General features: G+C 55.6%; 3 protein-coding genes across 4 annotated transcripts; 2 read left to right on the forward strand and 1 right to left on the reverse strand.

Annotated features, from left to right (window-relative positions):
* Nucleotides 1-1835: 1835 nt before the first annotated feature.
* Nucleotides 1836-16572, reverse strand: AIFM1 (apoptosis inducing factor mitochondria associated 1). 2 transcript variants are annotated; one of them, XM_082289258.1, is made up of 16 exons: nucleotides 16422-16572; nucleotides 14231-14358; nucleotides 12440-12533; nucleotides 11284-11396; nucleotides 11066-11196; nucleotides 10415-10505; nucleotides 9609-9693; nucleotides 9096-9172; nucleotides 8130-8238; nucleotides 7378-7485; nucleotides 6482-6570; nucleotides 6261-6401; nucleotides 5584-5726; nucleotides 3393-3517; nucleotides 2685-2881; nucleotides 1836-2048 (listed from the first exon to the last, which is right to left on the reverse strand). In XM_082289258.1, the coding sequence occupies exons 1-16, from the start codon at nucleotides 16486-16488 to the stop codon at nucleotides 1977-1979; spliced, it is 1770 nt and encodes a 589-aa protein (XP_082145384.1). In that variant the 5' UTR covers nucleotides 16489-16572; the 3' UTR covers nucleotides 1836-1976. The 2 variants fall into 2 exon arrangements, with proteins under 2 accessions (XP_082145384.1, XP_082145385.1); XM_082289259.1 differs by lacking the exon at nucleotides 14231-14358 and adding an exon at nucleotides 15151-15293 and having other exon boundaries at nucleotides 16422-16567.
* A 46-nt stretch (nucleotides 16573-16618) lies between these two features.
* On the forward strand, nucleotides 16619-20847 carry MARS2 (methionyl-tRNA synthetase 2, mitochondrial). Its single transcript, XM_082289740.1, has 3 exons — nucleotides 16619-16851; nucleotides 17007-17341; nucleotides 19643-20847. Exons 1-3 carry the CDS (start codon nucleotides 16638-16640, stop codon nucleotides 20843-20845), a joined length of 1752 nt encoding a protein of 583 aa, XP_082145866.1. The 5' UTR covers nucleotides 16619-16637; the 3' UTR covers nucleotides 20846-20847.
* Nucleotides 20848-23167: 2320 nt separating this feature from the next.
* RAB33A (RAB33A, member RAS oncogene family) lies at nucleotides 23168-26409 on the forward strand (the record flags this gene model as incomplete). Its single annotated transcript, XM_082289741.1, has 2 exons — nucleotides 23168-23392; nucleotides 25942-26409. The coding sequence occupies 2 exons, from the start codon at nucleotides 23168-23170 to the stop codon at nucleotides 26398-26400; spliced, it is 684 nt and encodes a 227-aa protein (XP_082145867.1). The 3' UTR covers nucleotides 26401-26409.
* Nucleotides 26410-26689: the final 280 nt, after the last annotated feature.

Consider the following 26689-nt stretch of genomic DNA (forward strand, 5'->3'; position numbering starts at 1 on the left):
CCTGCAGAACAGGGGGAGCTGCTGCCGGCGAGCCAGGGCATCAACGCCTGTCGAGGGGGCAGACCTGTGGGCTTTGGTCTGTGTCCCCCGGTCAGTGGTTTGAGGAGGAGCTGAATTCTCCTCTTGTGTTGGAGTCTCAGTCTCTGTCTCTTGGTCAGCCATGAGGGGAGCAGCTGAATTTTTCTCCTCTTCTGTCACGATATCTGTCTGTGTCCCCTGCTCGGCATATTGAACAGCTGAATCTGCCTCTTGTGCCCAGGTCTCAGTCTGGGTTTCCTGCTTGACACAGTGAGAGGCCTCTCTCTGTGGGCCAGGAGATGGTTTCCTCGTGGAGGCCTGGAAGGAGAGTGGGGGATTTGCAGAGGTCACCTGGCTTCCCCCATCAGCAGCTGCTGGGACAGGGGTGCAGGAGATGCCGGGCCTGCAGTGCTGCGGCACAGGGGAAGCTTTGTCCGGCCATCCGGGCTTGGCCCTCACCAGTTCCAGCCCCACCCGGCCGCTGCAGGCCCAGCAGCTTCTCACGGGCCGGTGCTGGCCACGGGCTGCGACTCTGCTGGCCAGGATGGCCGGCTGCGAGGAGCCACCGGGACGGGCCCTGCGCCCCTGGGAGCCTTGGCCCCGCGGCCCCTCGTCCGCTCTCCCGGTGCCCCTGGAGCTGCGGGGCGATGTCAGCCGGGGCAGGGACTGGGGCAGGGACTGGGGCAGGGACTGGGGCAGGGACTGGGGCAGGGAGCGGCCCTGGGTGCTGCAGGGCGCTCTCATGCGGGGCATGGACCGGCTCTGGGTGCCCCGAGGCTGCCGCTGCCGCAGCTGTGGGCGGGAGGAGGAAGAGGTGTGGGGGGCAGGCAGCTGCCCGGGCAGGGTGCTGGTACGCCTGGTGCCATCCTCCCGTTGGCCTCTCCCTCCATCTCTCAGCTGGTGCCTCTCCTCAGGGCTCTGGGGGTTTGGGTTCTGCTCCTCCATGGCTCCTTTTCCACAGGTGTCCTGGGAAGCTGCTGCTTCCTGAGCAAGATGTTCTGCTTGAGTGGGTACCCCAGGGCAGCTCCTTAAATACCCCAGGGGCAGGATGTGGCCCTGCAGTGTCACAATGTCCCCTTGGAGTCATGAGGCCCTGCAGTGTCACAATGGCCCAAGGGCACCATGAGGCCCCACATCACCCATGGCAGTTGTCAGGTTGTGTTGGGTTTGCATGGCCAGGTTTTGGGAGCGAGGGGGCTACAGGGGTGGCCTCTGTGAGAAGTTGCCAGAACCTTTCCCCACGTCCGGCAGAGCCAACACCACCAGCTCCAGGACACACCCACTGCTGGCCAAGGCTGAGCCCAGCAGAGATGGTGGTGACACCTCGGGGATGAAAGATTAAACTGCAGCCCACAGGAAGGACTCAGGCTGGGGAAGTTCATGGAGAAATGGCTCCTGTGGGAGGGACCCCAGGCTGGAGCAGGGGAAGGACTACGACCCCTCTCCCGGAGCAGGGACAGAAACAAGGTGTGATGAACTGACCATGGCCCTCATTCCCTGTCTCCCTGTGACGATGGGAGGGAGGATGGAGAGCCCAGGAAAGAAAGGGGGGGGGGGGGAAGTGTTCTTAAGATTTCTACTTCTCATCATCCTGCTCTGATTTTGATTGGTAATTGATTTCCCCAAGTCGAGTCTGTTTCGACAGGCTGGAGAAGGGGCAGAGAGCCTGCAGGCCTGCTCGCTCCCCAGCGGGAATTCCTGCAAGGAAAGAGGGAGTTCTGCAGGCTCCCCCAAGGCTGACACAGGGAAAACCAACCCCAGTGGGCAGCACGTTCCCCTCTCCTCACCAGCCAGGCAGCAGTGCAGGAGGGAGCAGGTGACTAGAACAATCTGACTTTATTGGTGCAAACACTGGGCTCGGGTGAGTGGAATATTCCCACGTGCTCCCAGGAAGCTCCCAAGGTGAAGGGTGCACACAGCCAGCAGCCCACTCCCGCCTGCTGTTCCTGCTGCCGAGCTCAGTCTTCGTGGATGTTGAAGAGCTTTGCTACTTCATTGAGGTCCTCGTGCTCCTCCCCGTCTTTGATGATCTGGAGGAAGGAGAACACATTAAATCCTGCACATCCCATAAAGAGCCAGGGCTGCAGGACTGTCACAGCCAATGCCAGGAACTCCTTGGATGCTCTCTGAAGCACCAGACTGAGACAGCCACAACACGACAGCACTTTCTACACCCAAATTCACATGGGAGTCTTAAATGTACCATCACCTGCCTACAGGAACAGCAGGAAAACCAACCTCCCATCCCTGTGGGATTTGTTTCTGGGTTTCCCTTTACAGCCAGGGAGAGCAAGTGTTTTAAAAAGTGATTCAGCTCTGCAAAGGTGAGCCTGGCACTAACTTGGAGCCAGGATACCTGGCTTGAACCTGCAACTTTTAGACAAGATGAAGAGACCACGGATTTAGGGTAAGGGCTGCTAAGGGAGGGAGGGAAGGAGGGAAGGATGGGAGGGAGGAAAGGAGGAAGGCAGGAAGACAGGCAGGGAAGGCAGAAAGGAAGGCAGGAAGGAAGGCCATACCAAAAAGCACAGGGACAGCTCCCCTAATTCACCCAAGCAGTGCTCCCATTGGACATCTGCCTTTATTTATCGTCCCTTTGAATTGGCAGATTGATTTTTCCACAAGAAAAGCCCCGCTCTAGCAAACCCCCCTCGCCCTGCACTGACCTTCCGAGCAATGGGCATCCTGTTGAAGATGTTCCACAATACGATTCCCACCACGACTTTATCCCTGAGGTAGAAAATGACACCTTTGCCGTAATCTTCTCCTTGCTGTGGGACTTGAGGCGTTGGTGAAGAGCTTTGAGAGATCTGAACTTCTGAGGCTTCTGCTTCCGTTTCGCTCTCAGATCGAATTCCAGTCCCTAAGGCAAAGACAGGAGGAGTCACACACCCAGTGCAGGACGTGATGATGGGAGCAGACTCAAGAGCAGGAGCCTGAGATGTTTCCCTTTGCGTTGTGTTCCCCAAAAGTTAAGTTTCATTAACAAAAGGATGAAACAATCCCAACATGGAGCACAACACTGACAGTTCCCAACTTCCACCCTCAAATGCAAAGGACAGCAGTGTCTGCTTCCTGCAGGCAGCGGATACAAAATAAACATGCTTGGATCCCTGTCTCTGTTATCCCAAACTGACCATTTTATTGCCACAGAGGAGATCAAACTTCCCTGGGAAAGTTTACATGTCAGTAGAGGCGTTCCCTGACATGTTCTTGGAGGAATGTTGTGTTTTAATCACATTTTAATATCAAAGCCAGCCTTTAAAGCTTGGTCTAGAAACGAGACAGCAGATTGCTGTGTCCTCATGCTTTCAGAGGTCAGGGTGACTCTGTGGTCCCCACACCAGCACGTGCAGGAGCTCCCCAGTCCATACCTGACTGTTCTGTTGCACTTTTTGGGGTGTCCTTGGCTGTCGCCTTGGCGAACACTCCCACTGTGGGCAGACTGCTGTCCACAAGGCCGATGGCTTCGTACCCCACGTTGGGGCCCAGATCACTCCTAGGAATGAAGTGGGAATAAAATAAATTGGTAGTATTATTGAGACAAATCCAAGGCAATTCCATCCATCCATCCATCCATCCATCCATCCATCCATCCATCCTCCTCTCCTTACTCCAGCGTGGTGTGGGTGATGCCGGACACAGGCTGACCCACACACTGACCAATACATGGAGTGTCCTTGGTGCACACAGGTGCAACAAGGAGTCAAGACATGACAAACCCATGGCCCTGAGCTTCAGAAAAACCAGCTCACTGACCAAAACTCTGAAATCCTTCAGGACTGCTCTCTGGGAGGCAGCTGGAGGCTTCCCAGCTTCTGGCAGTGCTGTTATCCACACCAGGCTTGGCAGCATGGACAATCACTCAGTGAGTATTTCAGAGAGCATTTAAAAAAGACTAAAGAGAAGAACACCTTGCCCTAACACCTCCTTGAACTGGGCACCTGGATCTGAACTGGGGTGCTGATAGGAGACAAAGCAGCTGTGGTTTGGCACCAGTAAATACCAGGTGTCTGAAGTGTTTCCCAGGATGCTGAGGAAACAGATGTATCACAAACCACTTTGGATCTATGTACAACACGACCTTCCCTGCCAGAATCCTCCAGCACAGACTGGGGTCACTGCAAGGAACACCACTAACATGCCAGCTGTGATCAGGAGGGATCATGGAATAATTTGGGTTGGAAGGGACCTCAAAACCTATCTCATTCCACTCTTCTACCATGGGCAGGGACACCTTCCACTATCCCAGATTGCTCCAAGCCCCAATGTCCAACCTGGCCTTGGACACTTCCAGGGATCCAGGGGCAACCACAGCTGCTCTGGGCACCCTGTGCCAGGGCCTGCCCACCCTCCCAGGGAAGGATTTCTTCCATATATTGAACCTAAATGTCCCCTCTGTCAGTTTGGAGCCACTCCCCCTTGTCCTGTCACTCCAGTCCCTCTCTCCTTGCAGCCCCTTCAGACACTGGAAGATGCTGCGAGGTCTCCACACAACCTTCTCTCCAAGAGGATCGGGATCCTGAGCATGCTGACAAAATGCATGAGGAATTCCTGTCATTTCCCAGCTTTTCAGCACGGGGGAAGGAAGTGTCACTCTGTGAGGGCTGGCACAGTGTGACACCTGCCAACAAACACGGGGCTGCAACTCACAGCCCTCCTTCACCTGCATCTGGTCATGGCTGAGAGCATCCCGAGGGAAAGCACCCCTGGGAAATGGGAAATGGCTGTCTCTGTGTCCTTAGCTGCACCTGATGACCTCTGAAGTTTTTCCCAACCTCAAGGATTCTGTGGCTTGGTTTCTTGTTTAAAAGTGAAGTGAGAAATGCTCTGGGCCCCAAGTCCAGGCAGAACAGACCAAGAGCTCAGGTAAATGACAGCAGGTCATAAATAACTATTTCTGAGGAGATTTCCCTGAGAAAACTGGAACTCTTTTACCCATATTTGAAATCCTGTTAACAAACAGGATTTGGGATTTTTAACTGGGCTGAGCTAACAGCCTTTTGGATTTTTTGTGGGGCTTTTTTTTTTGTTTTGTTGTTCTGTTTTCATTCATTTTGTTTTACAAAGAACTTCAGGAAAATATAGCAAAATTGCCCATTTTCCTGATACCTCTCTCTGGAAAACAACTTCTCAGGTACACCTGGATGCAGCAATGCTTTGCTACTAAAGCATCAGCTCAGCAAAGTGCAACACTCAGACCCACACACTGGGCTGGGGAACTTCAGATAACCCTAACAGAAAATCTGCTGCTAGATTCAACCTGTAAATCTGTCTGCTCTGAGGAAAGGGCTGTTCTGTATTGCTCCTTGCTCTGTGGAATGGGACTCGTTCAGGGAGAAACTGGGATCTGCAGGAAGGAAAAACACTTGAGGGAGGTGAGGGCAGAGCAGCAAACGCTCAAACACCTCCCCCGCCCTGAGCTTTAGGAACATGAAGCTGTACAAGGTGTTTGCTGAGGTGGTTTCACTCCTCTTGGGAAACAGACACTTCCCGAGGTGTATCTTGTCCAAGCTCCTGCAACGTGGCCACGCGAGGAACCCCCAAAGAGGAAAGGACTGTTACCAGAACATGGACTGGTGCCAGTAGGGCTTTGCAGCTCCTGTCATGTTTTCTCCAGCCAGTCTCCCGCTCACCACGGCGTGGTCGTGGTGCTCCACGCGCCTCCGGCCCAGTTTGATGTCATAAAAGCAGGCAGCATCTCCTGCCTTGGAGAGAACCATCCCGTGAGCCCCGAGACAGGGACAGCTTCCATTAGTGCCCAAACAAAAAAAAACATCGGGAAGAGACCAAGTGGAACAAGGAACCGAGTTTTTCTGGCAAACCCCTGAACACCACCACTACCTCATCCCACTCCCTGGACTACACAACTCCCAGTTTCTCAGCATTTTGCACCGATCCTTGGAAAAATAAGCCAGCATGAGCTACGTTTTCCAGAGGAATCAAAGTCTCAACGCCCACCAAGGGACTCTTATGCAAGCGAGTGATCCAGGCTATCTTTAGGTTACCCCAACTCCTCTTACACAGCATAAATATTCCAAACTCGCCGTGGTTACCACGGCAACGAGGCGGCTGCAGTGCCTGACCAGGCTCTGGGCCTGCGCTGCACCGCTCTCCTTACTCTCCTCACTCGCTCCTGCTCACCCCGGTCACCTCCTCCGTGCCACTCGAGTGTCCCGCTGCAGCAGCAGCAGCAGCAGCAGCAGCAGCAGCAGCAGCAGCAGAGCTGTGCCCACACTCACCACCCAGATGTTGGAGCGCGCCTGCAGCTCCGCGTTCACCCGGAACCCCCCGAAGTTGGAGTCCACCTCCAGCCCCGCTGACTTGGCCAGTTCCACATTAGGTTCCAGCCCCACCGCAGCCACAATGTGATCTGTCTCCACCTGTTTGGGGATGCAGAATTAGGATGTTAATTCCCTGCATGCCCCTGCAAACGTTGCCCTCTCCCTGCTTCTCCATTTACCTTCCGGCCGTCCTTCAGTTTGATCAGCAGCCGGTTGCCGGACACAGAGACGGATTTGACCACAGCATTGGGCAGGACATTGACCCCCTCTGGAAAGGAGCACAGGACACCTCACTGCCTGGGCAGATCCCACCTGCAGCAGGTGGCTGGTGCAGACAGATCCAGGTGAGGAACCAAGACAGAGCCCACCCGAGCTTTGCTGCATGTGCTAGTGCAGCTCTGGGAGAAGCACGAGGAGAAACCCAGATACAAAGTCTGAAAGCTGCTTAAATGACAATCCAAAGTACATCTCATGTGATGACAAGGCCACATCCGAAAGAATTCCCTAAAACAGGTGTTCAGGAGCTAAGGACGCTCAATTACCTATTGCTGTGCCACAGCCAGACCCAGAGGTCCAACAAAGCAGCTTCCAAAAAAAGAAATTAACTCAGACCTGTGGGTATCAGGCGCTGCAATCCACACCCAATGACATTCCTCCTCCCTCTCCCCCCTCCACTTCCCAGTGCACAGGATTATTTTGCACTTAATGCAGCAAATGGAAAAAGGTGTCTTAGACCTTACTGACATTATCAGCCAAACACTGCAGCACCTGGCCTGACACACCTGGTGTCTGCACAGGCACAGAGATCTTTCCAGGGAAACAGCCACAGGGAAGGAAAGCCTCACTGGCATCGGCAAGCCTGCTTGCTCAGCCTTCCCAGAGGAACTGCCAAGAAGCCAGGGGTTCATGGCAGCCCTGTGCTGCCCAAGCTGCCTGAACTACAACTTCCCCTGTGCTGCACCTGGGCCACTTTGCAGGGCCCAGCCTTCCCAAGGCTGCAGAAACAGAAGGGAACTGGATGTCCCCAGGAGCAGCTGCCCAGCAGCAGCAGCCCAAACCCCCTCGGCAGCTTCACCTCTTCGGACTTTCTCTGTGGTCCAGTTGCTCAGGTATTCGGGCAGGACTTTGCCCATGTTGCCATTCTCTGGAAACAGCTGGATCACCTCCAGGCCTCGGGTTCGTGCTGGAAGGGAAGCACGGAGCAGCAGGATAAAGAGCAGCAGCAGATGTCAGGACACACATGCTTTATTTTACACAAGGAGCTTGACAGAAGTTTCCAAATCTGGGAGTTCTGACTCCCAAGGAGTCACAAAGTGACTGACCACTGCTTCTCATACACCTGCAAACTCTAGGTAACAGACTTTTAGGGTAAATGCTTGGTATTTTGGCAAAAAACTTTTTAAAATTACCATAAAGGCACTACTCACACGCTGACAGTCAGAATCCAGCTGCTCACCACCTTTTTGAAATCACAGGATTAAGGAATGCTTTGGGTTGGAAGGGACCTTAAAGATCATCCAGTTCCAACCTCAAAATCATAGTTTGAAGGTGGCTTTGAGCACAGAGAACAAATGTGACTTTTCAGAGGGTGGAATGACTTTGCAGCTCCCACTGGCCCACAGAGCTCCCACCTCTGTGGTCAGGGGCTGCTGGGCAGCTAATGAGGGAGAAACTGGGAGAGCCTCAGCCAACAAAACACCCGTGTGTTGTTTCCTTCAGGCAAAGACAGAGGTTGTGCAAAAACCGAGCAGCTGGGGACTGAAAAGAAGTTTCTGATGTGAGGCTGCTGCCACTCAGTGCCTGTCACAGCTGGGGACACACACTCACCTCTCCTTCCCAGAGCACAGGCCAGCTCGCTGCCGAGGAATCCACCACCAATAATTGTGATGGACTTGACTTCCCTGGAAATCTTCTCCAGCCTTCGGAAGTCCTCGATCTGAAAGAACATTTACCCCCATTTCCAATCCTCTCTAACAGGAATGGCAGCAGAAAGCATTTGTCTCCAGTCTGTCCCTTTGAAATAAGAGTGACTCTCCCCAGCCTGGAAAAGGACATGTGTTGCTCCTTCCTCCTGTTTGCCTGTTGCATAGGAAAACCTCCCTGGATTCCTTAAGTCTGTGCAAGCTCTTCCCTGTCCAGGAAATCTCAAATGCCTGCATTTCCCCCTACATTTCAAGGGCAGCTACAATAAAACTTCTAAACTCAAATGTCCCACAGCACACCCAGTACAAGGATGCCACAGCTCACAGCATCCATCCCTCCCTTCCCCACTGAACAGACCACAGCTCAGGGCAAGTCCAGCACAGAACACAAGACTCCCATATGCCTTCTTATTCCCAATCCATTCCCTGAACATGACTAAAGGGAAGGCTGCATGCTTCTTCTTCCAAATCCCACATCTTCAAGAAAAGTAGAGTTTGCCAAAAAAAAAAAACCAAAAAACCCTGCAGCAAATTCCAGAAGATTTTGGCCACATTCAATGGCTTTTATTCACTTTGGAAGGTGCAGCAAAGTCACACAGGAGGGAAACTTTAAAAAATACCTAAACCCCATAATCCACACACTATTACAGCTCTCAGGCCGAGGCAAGCAGGTGAGTGGTTGAGTAGACTCTACCCCAGTTTCCTGCCTGGGAGAAGGAATAAGCAGCCAATGGATTCCTGGGCACCATCTGAGGGGGCACTGCCAAGGCAGGACTGTCCCGACCCAAAGCAGAGGAGTTTAAAAACTGAAAGCAGTGGCAAGTGGCTCTGACTCACGGAGCCTCAGCCGGCTGGCAGCACCTGAGGTTACCTTTCGGAACAGGGTCAGCCTTTTCTGCACGTCCTTTCCTGCTCGTTCAATGGCAGGCAGGTTTCTTGGGGATCCCCCTGGACACAGGGAGGAGAGAAGAGAGACCAATGACACCACGGCCATGGCACTGGATATCCAGACAGTGCAAAGCTGTCTCGGATCTCAACCGTGCTTCCCAAACTGCTCCGGTATGGGAATATCCCAGTATCCCTGCTGCTGTCTGAATGTCCCAGAAAAGCTGATGGTGCAAGGCAGGTGAGAAACCCAGCGTGGCTGGCTGCACAACTGTCCTTCACAGGACTGCTCCCCAGCATGTTTGACACTGCAGAAACTTCTTCTCAAACAGAACCAAAGAATCACAGAATGGTTTGGGACCTTAAAGCTGGACCCCCCCAGTTCTCCCAGCTTGGCTCCACAGGGGAGGTACTCCAGAGAATTTATCTCTAGCTAAATGTCACTGAAATAAAAAGCCTGGCACAAGACCAGGAACAAGAGAAAAAACCCAACACTTACCAGTGGCAATGAGACATTTGTCGTAGGATATCTGGGTGCCATCACTGAGCTTCACCGTGTTCCCTCTGACATCCATGTGCACAACCTGCAAGATGAACCCAGCTGAGCTCGAGCTCTTCACTTCATGGACTGCTGATCAGAGATGCAATCTTGGAATTAACATTCTCCCACCTTTAGGTTTAGGGTGGGGGCAGGAGTGGGGAAGTGAGAGGACTGGAAGTGGGAATTGAGGCAACTTCTTTGGGAGTCACCATAGCTCAGGCTGATCTTCCCATGGTCTGAGTGTGAAATGGGCTCAGACAGAGCACAGCTCAGCAGGAAGAGGAATCACTGACATTTATCATAGCAACATACAAAAAACTGAGGATATAAATATATTAGAAGGTTCACCATAAATTTCTCCACCTTCCTGCTGCTTTGGCACAGTGCTCTTGCTCACCTCATCACCCACTACCTCGATCTCTGTGCTCTCCTCACCTCACCCTCCAGCCCACACAGCCCAGTTCCCACTTGTCACACCCCATCTCTAAGGTCTACATATTTTTGTCCCATGCCCAGACTCCAAACTTATCCACCTCTCTTCCTCATCATCTTCCCTCAGCTCACTTCTATTCCTCTTGCCTTCTCCCAACTTCACTTCAGAGTAGCATAATCTCTGCTCCATCACACTTTTCCCAAACTTATACAAATTCCCTTCCCAGCCAACTCCCCCTCCAACTCCAGTGGTTCAGTACCACCTTGGAATGCAGTACCACCTAAGCTCTGCTTAGAAGAGCTGTAGGAACAAGAGCCAGTGCTGTACCCACCTTCTTGCCAGGCAGAACTGCCACCCCACCGTTTTCCACAGAAGGCAGGTCCTCGACAGGCACATAGAAAGACGGCGGCTGGAAATAGATACTGAGAGAAGCTCCATTACCAAACAGGTTCCACTAGCTCTGGGGCACCAGAAATCCAGCTGTTCAGCAACTCCAACGAGACAAAGACAACTCTGTGCATCCATAACAAGCTCCACAATTATTTATCTATTTTTAAGAATTAGGGTCTTCACACTGTTGAAGTTCGAGGGTTTGGATCACAGAATTGGTCAGGCTGGAAAAGATCATCAAATCCAACCACCAAGAAAGGCTTAATCACAGAAGTCAAAAAAATCAAGTGTGATCCCGTGTCCCTGGACCTCTGCTCTAACCTGTGGAGCTTCACCTTTATTAACTTATTTCAGAGGACTCCTGCCCATAGAGGGATGTGTCTAAGGGGAATCACAGCAAAGTTCAAGAGATATCGAGTCCTGAGCGAAGCCCGGTGGGAAGCAGAATTCTTCAACCCCTGCCAGCACCAACACAGCCTTCCCTGCTCCTCAGTGCTCCACTGGCTGGTGGTTCTCTCCCAAGAACAGTTTGGTCACTGCCACCTCGTCACTAAACACTCTCCTGCGCCCTGTCACCTGCAGTGCCACGTACCTCCTCTCCTTGCCATTCCACTGCTTGAACCGCAATGTTTCTGTCACGTTGGGATCATCGGAAAACCACAGCTCTTTGGAAAGAGGTGGACGCATGTAGGGCAGGTTAGGGTCCTCAGACACAATCAGCACCTTTAATTGGCCAGGAAACACATCAGCTGGAGCGACAGCAGGCAAATGGGAGCACACACAGGGGCTCTGGAGCAGGACAGCTCTTACCCGGGCTCCGGGGTCACGGGCCCGGATGGATCTGGCAGCAGCAAAAGCAGCGGTTCCTCCACCAATGAGCAGGAAAGGGACGTGGGACGGGACCTTGGGATGAGTGCTCGGAGCTGCAGGTGACAGATGGGACAGCTTACTGCAAATACAGGCAAATGGCCCAGCCCCAGGGCACAGAGTGTGTCACCAGGGGCCTTCCACATCCAGACTTCCTTCGGAAATTGTCCTCCTTCTGCCCCAGCATCCTTCCCAAGAACCCCGCTGCTGCTTCTCCCAAAGCTGCTCCCTGCAGGAATCAGTCAGATTTCAGCAAACTGGTTTTTCTCAGCAAGCCCAAAACTCTGCACTGGCCAACCAGCGTACACTTTGTAAGAAAGGGAAGTTCCCCAAAAGGCCAAGGCACGTTTTTCTGTAATTTTGTTCAAGGAGACAACTTTTGAGTTCCTGCAGAAGGCACCTCCTCCCACAGGCAGGTCCTGTTGCTGAGCAACATGCAGTTAATCCGTAGGCAGGGACTAACCAGGCAGTTCAGTATTAGCACCAGAACTCACCTGCTGCGTCCCCAGGAGCAGCACCTGCACCTGAAATTCGCTTAATTCAGCGAAGTACAGGCTGCAGTTTGGGAGCTGCAGTTCAGGACTGACTCCAGGATGAACAGGCTCTCCACCAGCCAGGGAAAGAGGCCCTCTGGAATCAGTGTCCTTGCCAGACTGTGCAAAGGCAAAAGCCAGAAGCAGGGCTCACTCCTTTCTCTTTTTATCACAGAAGGAGTAAATGACAGAAATCAGCCCCAGGAGACATCCTACTTCATCCTCTGTAAAACAGCCTGTTCTGGGTCATGGAGCCAGCGCTGTCTTCTGTGCTGGGAAGTCACAGAATAACAGAATCCCAGAACGGGCTGGGCTGGAAGAGACCTTAAAGCTCATCCAGTTCCACCCCCCTACCATGGGCAGGGACACTTTCCACTAGGCCAGGCTGCTCCAAGTCCCGTCCAACCCGTCCTTGAATGGGAATTCCAAAACAACGGCACACACTGAGAGGTACAATCCTCTGCAGGCACGACTGTGATTCCAGAGAGGCTCTGTTCCCTTTGTTTTGGAGGCCTCAAGCTCACGAAGAACAGAGGCAACCCCAGAACTGGTGGGCTGGTACCCACCGGAGGCAGAGGGCTCATCGTCTTGGGACCGCGTGGTTACCGTCGAGACCCGCCTGGTGAATCGCTCTTTGTTATCCTTCAGGATTTTGTACACCTGCAGACAGACAGCAGACATTTACCTTGTCCACCTTACAGCACCAAGGCACCACCCTGCTGCTGCCCCTGGCAGGCTTTTGTCCACCCCACGTGCTGGAAAAGCCAGTGACAACATGTGGGGTAAAATACACCTCCCTGGACAAGGCTCCCATCGGGAACGGGCTCAGAAAATGACCTGCTCCACCTGGTGTGATGAGCCTTGGATGTCTGGCTGCTTCCCAGAAGCAATGAACCTTCCTGCAGGTGTCTGGCTGCACACCCCTTCCAAGGAGAACCAGCTCCAATGAAGGAAATGCAGCCAAACCAGCCCCAAGATCACATGCAAGCTGGGCCATGACACAACACAAGGCTGCAGAAATGGAGACAAATCCAAAGAAAAAGCATCTACCAGCTTCCAAAGCCCAGAGCAGCTGGGCAGAGCCAACAACCTGACTGGCTTGCTCTAGGCCAGGTGGTACAGGCATGGTGGTGGCAGTGGGGACACCCTGACATTAGCAGGGCCTTGAGCCACAGGAGCGGGGCTGCTCCAGGTACTGGCCCTTGGACATGGAATCTCTTCCAGCTGAATGCTGATCTGCTCATCTGACTGTGAAACTCAGGATACAGCATAAGCAGAGCCTGCATGTACAATTTACTGGGACAGACATCTCTTATGTCACTTTAGCTTCCAAGAAAAGCTGGCAATGGACAGGAGCTGAAGACACTGGGAGTGCTGGGAGCAGGTCAGTGTCCCATATTTTTCCCCAAGGGTAAAAAATTAGAGGGAAGCAAACCTTCTTTAAGGCAATACCCAGCCTTGCTAATAGTCTCTGTCATGTGCATGACATCAAATTTCATTTGCCAATCCTCACAAGTTGGTGTTTTATAGCAAATAGGCTCAAACGAGAATGGAGGAATTTAATGCCAGGCACAAAAAAGAGCACAGGACAAAAGCCTGTCCAGGGAACTGGAGAAATGTCAGAAATATTAGAAACCAGGAACTTGTCAGTGTAGAGAAGAATTAAGATAAAAGTATTTTTAAAGCCTTTTGCTTCGAGACAGAAAAGCCAAGGTTAACAAACCACCTCTGCCTTTACAGGCAGAACCAGGAAGGTTTTAAGCGAGTCCAAAGGGCAGCATACAGCAAATTAAATCTGATCCTTCAGGAAAAAACACTATTATGCACAGGCAAAACATCAGATCAGGCCTTGAGGATAAATATTTCCAATGGGACAATGTCAAGTTCTTTCTAGTCAGAAACAGAACTATACTTTGCCAGGACATGGGGTGATGTTTCAGTGCTCTTCCCTGAGGAAATCACCAAGTTGGACAAGTTTTCTTCCCTTCCCTTTAGCACACTTATATTCAGGTATTATTTCCTTTCCTGCATGTCAACATTACTGATATTGGGAGAGGTGCATTAATTAATAATTTGTGCCCTTACACAGACAGAAGCCAAAGATGGCCAGTTTGGGTTCAGATTTACTTAATGTGGAAAGGTTAATTCTAAGGCAAGTTTCCCCACTAAGAACTGCACCACTTGAGAACATCCAATTTGTAACCTTAAATTATTTGGCAATGTCCCTTGAAAATGAAATACCTGAGGCCAGGGAGCACGAAGAGGGCTGGAAGTGAAGGGTAACGGGGTGGGAGGTACAGACAGGTGCCCCCCCTCCACCCTCCCACCCCACAAACACCTTTAGGGAAGCGTCTTACATAAGCTCCTGTCCCAGTGACTGCTCCTCCCACTATTAAGTATAACAAGAGGTTGCTGCCAGCTTTGCCAGGAACACCTGAAGACGTCAGGGATCTAGAAGGGCATCTTAGCTGATGGCATTGCAAAACTGCAGGGGAAGACAGGCAATGGAAGAGAAGAGGGAAAGAGCTGAATATTAGGAAGGATTCTTGATTAAACAGGTCTTGGGAAAAGCAGAGTGTGCTTTGTAATTTCAGCTACCTTGTCTGCCAGAGAAAAGGACAGCAGGGCACAGGAAATAATTATATTTAAAGGAAATGGGAAAATATTTTTCTTCCATGCACTGTTTTGAATTTTTTTCCCCTTCCCCAGGAGCTTCCTTAGAAGAAAATTGGGATTTTGAACTTTTAATGAACATGATCCTCCAAGAGAAAGAGCTTGGAAACAAAGATTTGTGTGATTTAAGCCTGGGGTCTATCCACTCCCAGGCAATGCTGATACTCTTCAGCTCTCTGGGAATGTCATTTACTCTTTAAGTCAGGCTGAAAACCTTTATCCTTTTCGAGTAGGACATAAATGCTCCCCAGCTGGGGGTTGATTTGGTATACTTACACCAGTTAAACAAATGTTCTGAACTGAGATTTGGCAAGGAATTGTTTGTCCCATACAAGGCAACAGACAGACCTGTGGTTGGTCATAACAAAAAAACCCAAGAGTGCCTTTAAGGTAAAAAAACTTAAAAGGTAACTGAAATTACAGTTAAAACCCAAGTAATCATAAGAAGTTAATTTCCATTTAGCTCCCCTTGAAGTTTTCTGAAGGAGGAAACAGAGATAAAGCTACAGAGATCAAAAGCTGAGTAAAGAGAGCTGGAATACAGCAAATGCTCGACAGGAGAGATGGATTGCGGCTTCTTCCCAGGAACCACCTTTCTACTTACATAGGCACCTGCTCCTAAGGTGGACAAGCCCACAATAAGGACAAAAACCGAATTACTGCCCTTTTCCCCAGGCACGCCTGTGCTAGCCACTTGTCTGCTCAGCTGCAGGTCTGGGGGCACATTCCAGCGCTGCAACAACGTGCCTAAGGAACACAATTTGTTGGAGAAAACAACACAAAAACACTGTCAATACAAAGGTAAGTCTGGAAATTTAGAGACTAAGTCAGTTCTGAACCCAAACAAATTCCTTGTTTGGAAAACCCAGCACCACATCTGAGCGACTTATCCTGAGCCACAACAATGTGCTCCGGGCAGCTGTGGATACCAAAATACCTGTGAGATCAAGGGGTAACTGAACTGATGGAGAGCAGGAGCATCTCTAGGCAGCTGGAAAGGCTGCCTGCAGCTGCCGCCTCCAGCCACGCCGGGCTGGCCGAGCACGGAGATGTGAATTGGTGGTTCCTACACCCTCTCCAGGCCTCTCCTGTCCGAGGATGCACCTGGCTCCAGCACAAGCAAGCTGAGGCTGAGCTAACCCGGCCAGGGCCGGCAGCAGGGATGCTTACACCGGAACCGAACTCGCTCTGCTCACACAGCTCATTCCACCGGGATAAACCACCACAGGAACGGGCTTCTGCTGCCAAAAAGGGCATCGCCGGTGGAAATGAGCAGATCCAGGTGCAGGCAGCTCCCGCTGCGCAAGCGGGACAAGGGGCACCCCTGGCTGAGCCGCTGCACAGCGTTTCATTTCTCCATCACCAAATCACAGCCACGGCCGCCCCAATTCATCCCTAAACGGAGCGAGCGATGGCGGGGACGGCTCCGAGCGCTGCTCCCAGCACGGCCGATGCGCCCGGGAGAGGTTTGGGCTCTCTCCACCCCCACCTCCACCTACTCCCGCCCGGCGAGTGCAGAACCCGCCTCACCCCAGCCTGAGGGCACTTATTTGTGACAAAAACCGCACCAAAGCCACCAGCACCCGAAAGGCGACCAAGGTCTCAAGCAGCTCCGGGTAATTAACGCTTCCCAAACGCGTTCCCGAAGCAACCGCACCTCCCCGCGCCCCCTCCCGCAGCGCCCCGGGCCCCGCACCGATCCCGCGGGGTGACCGCCCGGCCCGGTGCCCTCCGCAAACGGCGCTCCCGGCCGGGATCCGGCCCCGGGCCTGAGCCAGCCCCGGGCCGCGGGACGGAGCGGCGAGAATGGCGCCCGGTGCGCCCCGGCCCCGGCCCCGGCCCCGGCCCCGGCCCCGGCCCCGGCCCCGCACTGACCCGCGTGGGCGCGTCCCCGCGGCGGGGGGCGCAGGGCGCGCGCCAGGGCCGCGCGGCAGCGGATCATGTCGCCGGTCGCTCGCCGGTCGCTCGCCGGTCGCTCGCCGGTCGCTCGGTCGCGGCCCCGCCGGCCCGGCCCGGCCCCGCCGCGCACGCGCCTCCCGCCGCTTCCGGGCGGCCGCTCCGCGCCGCCGCATCGATGGTGCCGCCGCCGCCATGTGGCGGCCGCCCCGCCGCCTCCCGCGCCCGCTCCGCCGCGCCACCGCCACCGCCACCGCCACCGGGCCCGGCCGCCGCCTGCTGCTCTCCACCCCCATCTTCTACGCGAACGGGCCGCCGCACATCGGGCACCTGTACTCGGCGCTGCTGGCCGACGCGCTGCTCCGCCACCGCCGCCTGCGCGCCGCCGGCCCGGCCCGGCTCTGCACGGGTCAGCGAAGCCCCCGCTCCGAGCCCCCTCCCCGGGGCTGACCCCTTCTGCCGGGGCTGACCCCCCTCCCCGGGGCTGACTCCCCTCCCCGTGTCCCCGGGCCGCTGTGTCCCCCCGGCCTCTCCCCACGGCCCCGCGGGCTCTCTCCGTTTCAGGGACCGACGAGCACGGGCTGAAGATCCAGCAGGCCGCGGCCGCGGCGGGGACGTCGCCGGCGGAGCTCTGCGAGCGGGTCTCGGGGCTCTTCCGCCAGGCCCTGACCCAGGCCGGCGTCGCTTACACCGACTTCACCCGCACCAGCGAGCCCCGGCACCAGCGAGCCGTGCAGCACTTCTGGGGGGCCCTCCGCGATGGCGGGGTGCTCTACAAGGGCTCCTACGAGGGCTGGTACTGCACGCCCGAGGAGAGCTTCCTGCCCGAGAGCCAGCTGGCCGAGCGCACGGACGCCCAGGGCCGCCCCTGCAAGGTGTCCGTGGAGACCGGCCACGAGGTAAGGGCGCTGCAGGAGCGCTGCCCGCTCACCTGTCACTCTGCTCTGGCCAAATTTGGGGTGTTTAATGCTTCCCGTAGCCTTTTGTTAATTTTTGTTGGCTGAGGCTCATCTGTATTTCAATAGAGTGTCACCTGTCAGTCCAGAAACCCCCTGGGTGCTGGGCTGATTCCCCAGCGAGGGCAGCAGGAATGGGGGGGTTCAGCTCCTCTGCTGCACTCAGGTGAGACCCCCACCTGCAGAGCTGCCTCTAGCCCTGGAGTTCCGGCACAGGAAGGACCTGGAGCTGTTGGAGCGAGTCTGGAGAAGGCCGCCAAGACGATCAGAGGAATGGAGCAGCTCTGCCCTGAGGAAAGGCTAAAAGAATTGGGATTGTTCAGCCTGGAGAAGAGAAGCTTTGGGATGACCTAATTACCCTCTCTTACCTGAAGGAAGCCAATGAGGAAGATGAAGACATGCTATTTACAAGGGCCTAGAGTGACAGAACAAGGGGGAATGGATTCAGAGTGACAGGGTTATGTAGCATATTGGGCAGAAATTCTTCCCTGTGCAGGTGGAGAGGCCCTGGCACAGGGTGCCCGGAGAAGTTGTGGCTGTCCCATCCCTGGAAGTGTCCAAGGCCAGGTTGGACGGGGCTTGGAGCACCCTGGGGTAGTGGAAGGTGTTTCTGCCCCTGGCAGCGGGGTACAAGTGGAACAAGATGGGCTTTGAGGTCCCTCCCAACCCAAACCATTCTGGGATTCTGTGATTCTCTGTGTTACAGTGGTGAATGGGGATCCCAGGGAGAGCTGCCAGACCCCACCTGGCAGGGGCACATTGTAGCTATGTGCCATAGGAAGGATTCAGCCTCTGCTGCCCCACAGGCTGCTGGCCTGGGAATGGTATTCTGCAGGGGTGATGAGAGAAGTTAGCTGGACAGGAGGATATGGGTATATAGTAGCTGAGGCATTCCTTGGGGGTTCAGAGTTTCAAACCTGTTTTGTGAGACAGTTCAGTTTGGGCTCTGGACACTTACCCATCTCTTAAATGGGTTTTGGTCCTGCCTAAAGCACTGTAACATCACCTGCCTGTGGTCAGCCTGAATGGGTGCGCCCAGGAGTGTGGTACCTGCCCAAGAGTCTCTCTACCACTGCTTTCTAGAAAGTGTGGAGTTACATGATTTAATCCAGCAGCTACAGATAATCCTGCTCAGAACTCAGCACAGGTGGTGTTTGTATGAGGCTGGGATGTGGGAGTGTTGGTCCACACAGAAAGGGCTTTATTGGCAAATAGTAACTCTTGAGAAAGCACCTAAGATAATTGGGGAAAAGATAAGTTTCCAAGCGAAGTAATCGTTCTTCAGACCTAAAACAATCAGCAGACTTCAAAGTCAAGCTACCATGAGAACAGTTCCTGGCCTTGCCTGTTGAACTGTCCAAGGAAACAGGAGTGTGCATGGAGCAGAGAAGCTCTTGCAGTGTGGTGGGAAGGGATGGGAAGGTTCATCTCCAACCTGAAAGAGGCGGTTGGGCAGTTCCTTCCTTGGGAGTTTTGTGAAGGAAAAGGGGGAGTTTGCACATGCCAGACTTCTGGTGAGTGAGTGGGTTGTGGCATCTGGTGGAGCCTGGGGGTGAAGATGTCTTTGAATGATGTTCTTCAGGTCTTCCTTGTACACCGCAAGATTGCTGACCCAGCCACGGATCCCTGAGTGCCTTACACAGCTCACTCGTACCACATCCACCCACCAAGTTTTCACTGGTTTAGCTAAATGTGTCATTTAATGGATTTAACTGTGGGGGAGAAGTGCTGTCAGTGCTGTAAGCAAACAAAGTTAGTGACAGAGGCATTAAAGCATAAACTGAGGAAAAAGAGGAGTACAGCCCCAGGAAAACAAAGGCAGGCACCAGGAGTAGCAATAGGGCAGGAATTACAATGTCATTTTGTCTTTTTGTGATGTTCCACTATTATTGCAGAACTATGTTGTTAAGAAGGTGTATTCTCATCTCCCTAACTCCTTTCTGATGTCACATCAACCTGGCAGGTGTAAGGGTGTTCCTTCCCAGGGTTACAAGTGTTTTTAGAAGCAGGATGCTGAACCATCCCAGGTGCCTGAGGCCTCAGGTGTGTTCCTGGGGATCTCAAGGAGGCAGTGTCTTGGGTAAGAAGGTTCCTACTAGTCCTGGAAAGATGCTGAGAGCTTCCCATGGCATGGGAGGACACCCAGACATGGGCAGTGTGCGACAAACTCCGTGCTGAGAACGGTGTGTGCAAATTGTCAGCCTGTTCTTGGGGCCATAATCCTTTCCTCCCCTGCTGTCCCAGGTGCACTGGACCAAGGAAGAGAATTACATGTTCAGGCTCTCAGCATTCCGGGATCCCTTGCAGAACTGGCTCCGGGACAACCCACGTGCCATTTTTCCTGACCCTTTCTACCAGTGCGTGCTCCGCTGGCTGGACGAGGACTTGCCAGACTTGTCGGTGTCCCGCGAGCGAAGCCGGCTGCAGTGGGGCATCCCCGTCCCCAGTGACCCCACACAGACCATCTACGTCTGGGTGGATGCCCTGGTGAACTACCTGAGCGTGGTGGGGTACCCCGAGAGCCACGGCGCGTGGTGGCCGGCCGTGCACCACGTCGTGGGCAAGGACATCCTCAAGTTCCACGCGCTGTACTGGCCGGCGCTGCTGCTGGCGGCAGGGCTGGAGCCCCCCGAGCGCATCCTGGTGCACTCCCACTGGACTGTGCGGGGCCAGAAGATGTCCAAGAGCCTGGGCAACGTGGTGGATCCCACTGTGTGCGTGGGGCAGCACGGCGTGGACGGGTTCCGGTACTTCCTGCTGCGGCAGGGCGTCCCGGAGCGGGATTGTGACTATTACGAGGAGAAGGTGGTGAAGTTGGTGAATTCGGAGCTGGCAGATGCACTCGGAGGGCTGCTGAATCGCTCCACAGCCCCCAGCATTAACCCCAGCAACACCTACCCGCGCTTCTCAGAGCCCTGTTTCCCAAAGGTCCCGAATTCCAGGGAGGCAAAACGCACAGGCAGGGCATCTGCCGAGGACTACGAGCTCGTGGCAGCAGTGGCCTCGCTGCCTGCGCAGGTGGACAGTTATTTCGAAGGCTTCCAGATCTACAAGGCTTTGGAATGCATTGCCCAGTGTGTGAGGCAGACCAACGGCTTCTTCCAGAGACACAGGCCTTGGAAACTTGACCGAAGGGATGGTGCGGAGCAGCTCTGGCTGGACACCATCCTCCACGTGACGCTGGAGTGCCTGCGCGTGTACGGGACGCTCCTGCAGCCCGTGGTCCCACACGTGGCAGACAAGCTGCTGTCCCGGCTGGCTGTTGGGCCAGCAGAGAGGGGTCTCTCCGGGCTGACGTTCCTGGCACGCTATGATGGAAAGCCGTGTCCCTTTGAGGGGAGGCAGCTTGGACCTGACACCGGCATCTTGTTCCATAGGCTGGGCAAGCTGGAAACTATGAAGAAGAGAAAGCAAGAAGCTCGAGTCCCTGACAAACAGCTTCTGTGAATAAAAACCTCCAGGAATTCCTGGAAAACATTGTCTCTGTTAAAAGCACTTTCCTCCCATTCGTGGTGGTGGTGTGGAGGGGTGGGAGGCTGGTCTGGGCAGGGCTGCACTGTCAGGATCACACGTGCCTGGGCAGGTGGGGGTGTGAGTGGGGCTGAGGGCTTGGGAAGCTCAGGTAGCACCCTCGGAACATCTGAGTAGCCAAGTCAGTGACTGAACTGAAGGGCACAGCCTCAGGTTTGAACACTGCTGCTTTTATGCCCTGATGTATTTTATGGGAGGTAAAAAGCAACTGAGGCAAATATTTATCACCTTAAAACAGGAAATTTCCTGCACAGTCCTGGGGCTCCACTACAATCCCCTTGCCTGTGTCTCTCACTGAACCATAGAATGAATTCCTGTCTGGTTTGGATTGAAAGGAATGTAAAGCCCATCTTGTTCCACCCCCTGCCATAGGCAGGGACACCTTCCACTAGACCAGCTTGCTCCAAGCCTCATCCAACCTGGCTTGGAACACTTCCTTCCTTGGCCTTGTCTGATGTGAGGAGCTGTCAGGTGCTCTGCTGAGGCCATTGTAACCATGGGTGTGGCAGACTGACTGCTCAGCCATCCTTTCCGGAGAGACAGCAGCTCCCACCTTGCTCACACCAGGAATCCTTTCTTGGGTGGACATTGAGGCTGACATCCAGGAGGAGCAAGCAAGCCTTGAGGACAGGGTTGGTCCTGGGCCTCCTTGGTATTGTCTCCTTGCACAGGGAGACGGATGAGCGGTTGCTCTGCAGTCAGTGTCCTCATCTCACTTTTGATCCACAGGTTTTTGGCCAGGTCAGAAGTAGCTGGGGATGGTCAGAAATGGTTCTGTGGGGCCGTGATGCCCATGGAACTATTGGGTCTGTCATCTGAGCTCCCTTTGTGGGCCAAAACAAGTCTGAGTGAGCCTCAATGGGGACAATGCTGTGTGGCTGCTCTTTATTCTGGGGGCAGGATGATGCCATGGTTAGACAGTGGGTCTCATTCAGCGCTGCAGACCTGCAGACGTGACCAGAATGGGAATGGGGGGATGTGTTTCATCAGACTCGGCTTCCTGAGGCTTTTTCACCTGCTGCAAGGCTTAGTGCACCCTGTTTCATGTCCATGCTGCTGGAAGCAGCTGAGCACTGACCCTCTGGGGTGGTGGTGGCCACTGGGGGTCTCTGATAAATCCTTCCCAGCCTCCGGCTCCTCCAGGTCCTATCAGTGCTGGCACTGCAGGAGTCATCTTTCAGAGGCCCATTTTGGGGGGCTATGAGTTCTTCTGGGATTGCCTGGGCTGTGTGAGCAGGAGCAATGCAGCCGCTGGGGCTCTGCCCCATGTTCCCATCGGTCCCCATGTCACCGTTGCTGTGCCACAGCCTGATGCTGTCCCAGGCCAGGCCAGTCCCCTCATCCCCTCCTGCCATGGCTCTCCTCTCCTCCTGCAGATTGCCACCTGCTCCCCCGCCTTCCTGCAATCCTTGTGTGCGTCCTTCCTGCTGCAGCCCCCGTGCCCTCGTGCCGTGGGTGCTGGCTCCCCACTGCCCTGTTCCTTGGGGACAGGACGGACACAGCCCCTTCCCGGTCTCTCATGCTGGCACACGGGGGCTGAGGCTGCCCAGCTGGACATGGAGAGGGTCATTCTGGCACCGCTGGTTGTGATCCCGCTGGTTGTGATCCCGCTGACACCTCTTCGCACTGGGAACGTGCGGATGTTGGTGTCCCCCGGTGTCCGGTCCCGCCTCGCTGTGCCCTCTGTCTCTTGCTCCCTCCCGGGAGGGGCCAGGCCCGCTGCCCGCAGCCCTGCCGGTCGCCGCCGCTCCGCTGGGGATGCCCGCGCCGGCCCTGGCTGAAGGCACTCGGTGCCCGGTCTGCGGCTTGGCTCAGGGCTGGCCCGGGGCCGGAGCTCTGAGCCGGGTCGGGGTCGGTGCCGCTGCGAGAGCGGGGAGCGCAGGGCGGAGCCGCGCGGTGCCGGTGCCGCTACGCGGGGCGGGGCCGGGCCGGGCCGTAGCCGGTGCGTGGGGCGGAACCGTGTCGTGCCGGTCCCGGTGCGCGGGGCTGTGCCGGTGCTGGTCCGCGGGGCGGGACCGTACGGTGCCGTAGCCGGTGTGTGGGGCGGGGCTGTGCCGGTGCGTGGGGTGGAGCCGTGTTGTGCCGGTGCCGGTACGCGGGGCGGGGACGAGCTGTGCCGTAGCTGGGGCGTGGGGCGGAGACAAGCGGTGCCGGTGCCGCTATCCGGGGCTGTGCCGGTGCCGGTCCGCGGGGCGACGCTCCCCTATGAGCCCGTGAGGCGGCAGCGGTGCGGGAGGGATGGCGGCGGGCGGCGGCGGGGGGCGACCGCCGGGCCCCGACCCCGCGCTGGAGCCCTACGTGCAGACCCGCATCTTCAAAATCATCGTGATCGGAGACTCCAATGTGGGCAAGACGTGCCTGACCTTCCGCTTCTGCGGGGGCACCTTCCCCGGCAAGACCGAGGCCACCATCGGCGTGGACTTCCGCGAGAAGACGGTGGAGATCGAGGGGGAGCGCATCAAGGTGGGCCCCGCACCGGCTCCGGGCTGGGTGACACCGGCCCCAGAGGGCCCTGCTCAGCCGCCGGTGGGTCCCACCCCGGCCCTGGTGGGCCTCGCTCCGCCCTCTGTGGGTTCCACATCGGGCCCCGCTCCATCCTCTGTCCCCTCTGGGCCCCGCACCGGCCCCGAGCTGGCCGGCAGCAGCCCCAGCAGCGATGGCAGCCGCTCCTCATCCCTGCCCTGCTCCAGGGCTGCCTCTTGCCAAAGCCCTCCTGGGGGCTTTTCCTTTCATCCCAGTTGGAGGGAGGGAACAGGGCCAGGGAAGAATTCTCGTCCCTGTGTTGCAGAGATGCCCCTGGACCAGTCCCTGCTGCCTTGTCACTATTTCTGGGGTTGGCTTGAGGCTGCAGCGACCAGAAGCGATGGCTCCGGGTGAGTCACCGCCACCCTTCTGATGGGCACAGCTGGATCCTCGAAGCATTGGGGTGGCTCCAGCTCTGGACACTGGACCAGTGGAGGGGTAGAGCTGCGGAGGGATGGGGGACAGAACTCTGTGTCACAGCCAGGGGGTCTGGGGGGGCAGAGGGCGGTGGGCTGGCAGCAGCCACGCTGGAAGGCCGAGAGCTCACACAGGCCAGCGGCAGCAGGCTCGGCTGCTGTGGCAGCGCTGCTGGAACCTGCTCCCAGCTGCACCGGGAGCTGCGGTTGCAGCAGGACTGGGGCAGGATGAATTTGCTTATGAAGGCTGGTGTGACACCTGTAAAGAATGATCAGCTCAGACCTGGAGAGCTCTGGCTGGTGTGTCAGAGCAAATCTGCCACTGGTAGGAAACCAGCCGGGAGCAGAGTTTTGGTGGAGCTTGGCCTGCCCAGCTGTGGGGGATCAGCACCCGCAGCCTCCGAGGCTGGTGCTGGAAGAACAAACATGGCCACTGTACTGACAGATGGCTGATCCAAAGTTGAACTCTCAATGAAACCGGAGCTTGTGTCGGTGGGTGAGAGCTTTAGTTGTGCTTCTAGGCTGTCCATGAATGTTTTTCCCTCTCTTCTTTAGAGGTGCTCATTCTCCCTGCCTTCCCCAGCTCTGTCCAGCCCCACGGAGCCGTGCCGGTGTGAGCTGTGGTGCAGGCTGGCATGGAGCCTGTTTGCTGCCACTATCTGGAAAATGTTGCCAGGTTTTCTACCTTTGGATATTATTTGAGCTCCAGTGGGCAGGAGTGGGAGGCAGTGCAGCAAACCGGCCTTTTCCTGGGATATGTATCCAAGAGAGGAGGTGAGAGGTGGGAGAGGGACCCTCCCTCTCTTGCTCTGCCTGGGAGAAACTGGCTCTGAAAGGACTGAGCAGCAGCTCTGCTTTGCCAGCGTTTTTCAATTGGAAAGCCTCCGAGGCATGTGCTGTCTCCATGGGTACAGGGCAATATGGATTAATTTGGAAATTGCCACTTCCAGGCTGCAAAACATTACCAGGAGAACCCAGACTGACCCCGGGGGTACCCTGCTGGTTACCAGTGTTCAGCCAGACCTGGTGTCACTGACCAGCACCATCTAGGCCCAGACATTCAGCCAGTTCCCAGTCCACCTCCCTGTCTGCTTATCCAGCCCAGAGGCCTCTTGGCATCTCTGTCACTTGGGTCAGTTGTCATCGATGGTGTCCTGGAATGTTCTGGATTGCCTGTGCCCTGCTGTGCTGTCCTTCCAGGAGGTGTTGGAGTGGCTGAAGTTCTCTGTGAGAACCAGGGGCTGCAAACACAAGGCTGCTGCTCACTGTCCACGGAGCACCTCATCTGCTTGCTCTTCCTGGCCAGGTGGTCTGTAGCAGAGACCCCCTGCAATGTCACCCGTGATGTTCTGTTCTTTAATCCTCCCCCACGAGCTCTGTTGGCTTCTCACCCATCCTCACAGAGCTCCTGGCCCTCCCGCGGTGCTCCTACGCAAAGGGTAGCTCCCCCTCCTCATTTTCTCTTTTCCTCTGTGAAATTGTCAGGGTTCTTGTTCATGGCGTAGGATTTTGTGCACAGATAGACATGGATTTGTTGGAATGAGTCCAGAGGAGGCTGCAAAGATGCTCTGAGGGCTGGAGCCCCTCTGCTCTGAAGACAGGCTGGGAAAGCAGGGGTTGTTCACCTGGAGAAGGCTTGGGGGAGACCTTAGAGCCCCTTCCAGGGCCTAAAAGGACTCCAAGAGAGCCAGAGAGGGACTTGGGACAAGGGCCTGGAGGGACAGGACAATGGCCTTAAACTGAAGGAGGGCAGGTTTAGATTGGATATTGGGAAGAAATTCTTCCCTGTGAGGGTGGGGAGGCCCTGGCACAGGTTGCCCAGAGCAGCTGTGGCTGCCCCATCCCTGGAAGTGTCCAAGGCCAGGTTGGATAGGGCTTGGAGCAGCCTGGGATAGTGGAAGGTGTCCCTGCCCATGGCAGGGGGTTGGACTGAATGTCCTTCCAGTCCAAATCATGCTGGGACTCTCTAAAAGCCGGACAGCTGGAAGCCCTCCTGTAGCCCCCTCCCATGGCCCTGCCAGGGCCATGCTCCGCACTCCTGTAGCCTCTTTTCTTGTCTGCTTCACTTCCCAGGTGCAAGTGTGGGACACGGCAGGCCAGGAGAGGTTTCGGAAGAGCATGGTGGAGCACTACTACCGCAACGTGCACGCCGTGGTCTTCGTGTACGACGTGACCAAGATGAGCTCCTTCACCAACCTCAAGACGTGGATCGAGGAGTGCAACGGGCACGCGGTGCCCCCGCTCGTCCCCAGGGTGCTCGTGGGGAACAAGTGTGACTTGAAAGACCTGATCCAGGTGCCATCCAGCCTGGCACTCAAGTTCGCCGACGCTCACAACATGCTTTTGTTTGAGACCTCGGCCAAGGACCCACAGGAGAGCCAGAACGTGGACGCCATTTTCATGTGCCTGGTGTGCCGGCTGAAGGCGCAGCGCTCGCTGCCCTGCCGGGACACGGAGGGCTGGCCGGCGCAGCCCCAGCCGCATTCCCGGCGGCTGGACGAGGCCAGCGGGAAAGGCTCCTGCCCCTGCTGAGCGGGACCCGCCCGGACCCCAATAAAGGCTCTGAGCCCCCTGCGCTCCGACTCTTGCTTTGCGCCTCAGCCCGGTCGGCCGTAATCGGCCATAATCGGCTCGGCTCGGCCACAATCGGTCCGGTTCGGCCCGCAGAGCTCGCTTACAATCGCCCAGTTCGGCTGTAATCGGCTGTAATCGGCTCGGCCACGCTCGGTCCGGTTCGGTGTGTAGCGCTCGGCTACAGTCGGTTCGATTCGGTTACAATCGGTCCTGTCCGGCCGTGCTTGGGTACTCTCAGTGACTATTA

Source organism: Coloeus monedula (assembly GCF_965178545.1).
Source record: "Coloeus monedula genome assembly, chromosome: 12".
Taxonomy (NCBI): Eukaryota; Metazoa; Chordata; class Aves; order Passeriformes; family Corvidae; genus Coloeus; species Coloeus monedula.